Source organism: Arachis ipaensis, chromosome B07, assembly GCF_000816755.2.
Source record: "Arachis ipaensis cultivar K30076 chromosome B07, Araip1.1, whole genome shotgun sequence".
Classification (NCBI taxonomy): domain Eukaryota; kingdom Viridiplantae; phylum Streptophyta; class Magnoliopsida; order Fabales; family Fabaceae; genus Arachis; species Arachis ipaensis.
In genome coordinates this window covers 104,845,604-104,850,583 of record NC_029791.2, presented here as the reverse complement: position 1 = coordinate 104,850,583, position 4,980 = coordinate 104,845,604, and the positions used below count along the sequence as shown (strand labels likewise).

At 35.7% G+C, this 4,980-nt stretch overlaps 1 protein-coding gene across 2 annotated transcripts in view; it reads right to left on the bottom strand.

Annotated features, from left to right (window-relative positions):
- The window catches only part of LOC107610036 (V-type proton ATPase subunit a3-like), a 7,475-nt gene extending 2,709 nt beyond the window's left edge, over window positions 1–4,766 (bottom strand). For both annotated transcript variants that reach the window (XM_021106123.1, XM_021106124.1), the window contains exons 1-16: window positions 4,527–4,766; window positions 4,353–4,397; window positions 3,763–3,885; window positions 3,565–3,672; window positions 3,264–3,374; window positions 2,998–3,171; window positions 2,610–2,747; window positions 2,374–2,481; window positions 2,094–2,201; window positions 1,840–1,988; window positions 1,499–1,652; window positions 1,242–1,402; window positions 942–1,148; window positions 676–859; window positions 492–575; window positions 208–398 (exon numbers count right to left, since the gene is read on the bottom strand). In XM_021106123.1, the coding sequence (XP_020961782.1) occupies window positions 208–398; window positions 492–575; window positions 676–859; window positions 942–1,148; window positions 1,242–1,402; window positions 1,499–1,652; window positions 1,840–1,988; window positions 2,094–2,201; window positions 2,374–2,481; window positions 2,610–2,747; window positions 2,998–3,171; window positions 3,264–3,374; window positions 3,565–3,672; window positions 3,763–3,885; window positions 4,353–4,397; window positions 4,527–4,667 (2,186 nt within the window). In that variant the 5' untranslated portion in view covers window positions 4,668–4,766. The remainder of the gene's footprint in view (window positions 1–207; window positions 399–491; window positions 576–675; window positions 860–941; window positions 1,149–1,241; window positions 1,403–1,498; window positions 1,653–1,839; window positions 1,989–2,093; window positions 2,202–2,373; window positions 2,482–2,609; window positions 2,748–2,997; window positions 3,172–3,263; window positions 3,375–3,564; window positions 3,673–3,762; window positions 3,886–4,352; window positions 4,398–4,526) is intronic.

Here is a 4,980-nt window from a genome sequence, read left to right as displayed (position 1 = left end):
TAGTTAAAATAAGATTAAAAATTAATATTTAATTTAAAAATATAAAAAAAGAAATTTTTAAGTATTTGATATTTACTCTAAAAAGTAAATTAAATGAATTCGACACTAGAGTAAAGGCATCATAGAATTGTCTTTTTTTTTTAGATAGAACCCGAAGAAGAAATCCAAGCATGATAAAGAAGCTTTCAAAAGTTTTCAGCTACCTACCTGAGGGCCCATAGACGTAGATATGAAGCTGTATTAGACACAGCACCAAGCACAAATTCTATTGTATGTATAAGTTGGTGCACGAAAACTTCACTGAACTCAAACTCCTCATGGCCGTGAGGGCTATGTGGCCCTGATTCAATAGGATCATCCGTACTGTGGAGCAGAGAGTAAGATTGACCTTGATGCCTCTGTGAAGCATGATAATCAAGCTTGAGTATAGTAATAGGAATTAAGAATGAAAAGAAAAATAAAGAAACAAAAAATATTGGTTCAAAGTATACTTCTTCGTGTTGTTTCTTCAGAAGAAAGGGCTTTGGTAATAACATCCATGGTACAGCTACAAGTGCTGACAATAATAATCCAAGCTAGCAGTAAAGAAACAGTGTGGACGGTTAATAGATGGCATCTAATCAGTATCACTAAACAAAATAAAATGTACCGAAATCAAATTTAAAAATTTCTTACTTGAAGAAACTTCTGGCCAACAAAGAGCTGGTTTTCACCCAAATCATCAGTTGGACTTAAGAACATGTATATCATCACATGATATAAGTCAGCCTGTGATCCAGTAAACCATTTAACAATTATGATGAGCGAAAGGTAGCCGAATAGACTATTTAAGAATATCATCTGGGGAACAAATTGGTGCCTGAAACAACATCAGTAAGTCAAACATTGAGCACTGCATGCATAAAAAACAGACCACATGTTGACTAGTATTTCTCTATTACCAAACATCTATGCTGCTTCCAAAGTATTTTGCATTAAAATAACTCAATATGATTCCAAGATTCATCTGGCATACTCCCAGTAAAATAGACATTTTCATCTTCAAAGAGTTAAGAAATGGAAGTTCACTCCGAGTGCCATGCCATACAGGATCCAGACCAAATGGGTAGGTGTTTCGCACTTTTATTAAACCTGTTGTAGAAGCATCCCTGAAAAGTAATAATAATAACTAAAATACATATACTGTGACCAATTAGCATAGAAGAAAAAAAATAAGTTCAATAAATTGTACTGACAACCACCTGCATGATGGATCACGGCATGCATAGGCAGATGGTGCAAATATAGCAAACGGAACAGAGAAGAATTCATTGTATATGAAGCCAGTGTAGATTGAGAAGATTGCCATCATCGCAATGACATAGCGTCCGCCAAATGCCATTTGCATGATGTCTCCAAGTTTCTGCCATTGACATCAACGAGAAAAAATTAATGCAAGCATGGAAAATGAGGACGAGGAAGCAATCATCATGAATACAAAAATCGATGAGCTGAGTACCTGACTTGAATACTTTTTCTCTCTGATTATGAGGTACAAAGAAGCCAGCAATATGCATATGCCATGGCCCCAGTCACCAAACATGACAGCGAAAAGGAACGGAAAGGTGATGATTGTGTATACACCTGGATTTGCCTCCTGGTACTTGGCAACTCTGTCAGGTATTAGCAACTGGTGATTTTAGTTCCATGACTATCAATACATCAGGAGGCAAATAAGCAAATAAAGAAAGTAGTCGCAATAGACCAGAAAATTTATCGATACAAAGTTATTATTAAAAGTGCTGGTTTGATCAATATAAAGCTCATTGGAAAGGATATGCTAAGCCCTGTGTAACTCACCCATAAGCATCTACAATTTCTTGAAAAGAAGAAGTAAATTTGTTTGTGTAAAAATAAGTCGGCGGTGATTCCTTTGTCTGGAGAACCTGAAATATGGCTCCAACCTGGGAGTTACAATCCCTAGTTGCCCGCTGCAATACTTTCTGAATCTGTCAAGTATTGAATTAAAAATTAATTAGAGCAAATGTAAAGTTGCAATCCATATAAGCTTATGCACTTCATATCAGAATTAAATTCCTAGTTCAAGAGCAAACCTGACTTGTCGCAAAAACAGGACACCAACCTTCTGCAAGGAGACATTTTCTCGTCACATTAAAGCTAAGCATATTTAGGGTGTGATAAACGGCTTTTTCCCTCCTCAACTATCAGTTAAAACATAATAAAGGAAATATCAGCGTCGGAATGAAAATTAATTAAACGCAGAAGCTTGGTACTTCGCAGCAAAACTGAAAGCAGAAAAAAAGTGCTAGTTTATGTGTCTCTTTCAGCAGAGATAATATCATCGGAAATACTAAAACAAAGCTGTTAGCAAACCAGAAGGCTCCACTGCTCATACTGATGTCCAATAGACTGGAGTAAAGTGTTCCAATGAAGCAATCCTACATCGATGGTAGTCTTCAACTCTGAAAGTTTCCCTGACACCTGACAAGTTTGTAATGTACAATAATTATCATAAGTGGCTTATCCACTGTCAGGCTATGAAGAGCATGAACGAATTTCATAAGTCAATTTTTTCTAACAAATACGCAACTTGGCAATAAGTAATGTACCTCTCTTATCATCTGAAATTGTTTCCCCAGGTCATCTGAGAAAGGATAGCGATTTGCTCCAAAAGCATCACATATTTTCAGAATTTTACTTTTAACTCTCTCCCCAGAATAAAATACAACAAATACATTTTTATCAACCTGTAAGATTACAGTCAAGATTTTATTATCTGACTCCGATTAAGAAAGTAGAAAGAACCAATGACAATATAAGAATGAATTGCCCAAATCAGAAGAAGGAAAAGATAATATCAGATAGAAATATCCCAAAATCTTGAGCATTATAGTGGTAAAGGATAAACGGAAGACGTGTAATAATGCTCTTGCGTGCAAACTATATATTTGAACTTCTACAGGAGACTATAGATTTAAACTTAATATTTAGAATAACCTTCTCTCCTGATATTGGATCGAGCACAGGTTTATCAATCACGGCTTGCTTCATAAATACATTCCCCCTTGTAGCACGAAACAAGATTCTTTCAAAAGGAATTGATTTTTCTCTCGGAACAAGACCACTGATAAAACCCAGCTTAACCTGCTTAGCCGAAAACGCTGTTGTCTCCTACAGAACATAATTTTCCAAGTGTCACCAGCAAGAGAATTAGAACAGAAGATGAAAGTAATAATCTGAATATGTAAAGGTATATAGGATACTTGTTCTAGTAATAATGGGCTGTCAATCGACCCTTTAACAGTTGTTTGGACATCATGCTCCCTCTGCTGAGCTACAGCAATGTTTTGTGCTAAAGAGAAAAATTCACCAACCTGAAATGATAAACAAAAATACAGTCCTGCTTTTGCCAACAGTAGCCTTATTCAACCTAGGATAAGAAAGAGCCTAAACATAATGTTTCCATCTATACTTACAATCTGCATATAATTCAAAAATAGAAGAACCTATCGAATTTGGCGATGGCAATTTGTAGCTATTATTGTTGTACTTAGCAAACCTTACCTTCTCCAAAACAAGCTTATATTCTACCAGCTCGTTGTAGGTGTGTTGCAACTTCTCATTATTTGCCTTATTCTCAAGCAGATCAGCTTCAAGTTCTTTAAGTTTAACCTAGCCATGAAGAGAAGTTTCATTACACGGAATACAGTTCTTAAACAGAAAATTGAAGTGAGTGGGAAAAGTTTCAGAACACATAACAACCTCCAAATGATCCAGATCAATAACACTATTTCTGGTATTCTGCATCGAGGGAGATACACCCGCCTTTGTCATTTGTTCCTTAAATAACCGTAGCGTGCGAGCCATTTCCCCGCACCTTTTAATCTACATATTAAAACGGAAAAGTTTTCAAGTGTACGTAGGAATCAATTCTATAAAATAGAACAGTCTCATTTTAAGTTGTAAGAATTAAGATCAATCAATATTTATAAGCTTGAAAGAGTTCTCTCCAGGGTGTAGTTAAGGTATCAGCTTAATCACTCGAATTTTCTTAGGAGTCTCAAAAAGCACCAAAATTAGAGATCTAAACTGTTTTCAAATTTCAACAAAATCTAAATTGCAAAATCCAATTGCTCAAGTGAAAAATGAAATAGATCAAATGACAGAATGTTCTAGATGATCCGCACACTGTTTGTGCCTGTATGTATATCCGTAACAATAACACTATAAAATTGACAAAATCTGAATAAGCCATGCACACAAGGCATAGATGCATGAATATGTTTTCTGTAAAATGCAGAAATTAAATTTAAAGCAACTACGTACTCAAAAAGAAATAATGTGATAGGCACCTGAGTAGCATATGTCCGTTGGAACGGGCTTTTATCTGCATTTAGCTGGAAAATTATACAAATACGATCCATCAACAACGGAAGTGGTAACATTAGAAAAATGCGAGTCTGAGAATTAATTGTGAATCGCAAAAAGAAAGAGCAACGAGAATCGAAAAAGACAGACGCAGGTACATCTTTGAATTGAACGAGACCGAGATCACCGAGGTAAGAGATGGATCGATGAGCTGCTTCGATGGGAATGATCAACTGAACTAGCTGCATAGGCTCCGATCGTAGCAGATCCATCGTGGGAAGGCATCCTTCATTCATCATCGTGATTTGTGATTTCGAAATGCAAAAGCACGGATTTAACGCCTTGGATGTGAATTTATACTTTCATGAATAAGACTTGGTTTACGAATTTTGCCGCTATTTCCATCCCGCGGTTTACTGTGCTTTCATTTCGTACTCATATTAGAATATGCCCATGCAATAATTAAAATCAACTAATTAAATACATAAATATCTGAGTTATTTATTATATATGAAGATTGAAGTGTACTGCTTAATTATGTGTCTATTGCATTATTTGAGTTTCGCATTATTGATGAAGCTGTTATTATTCTAAACACACACACACATTGAA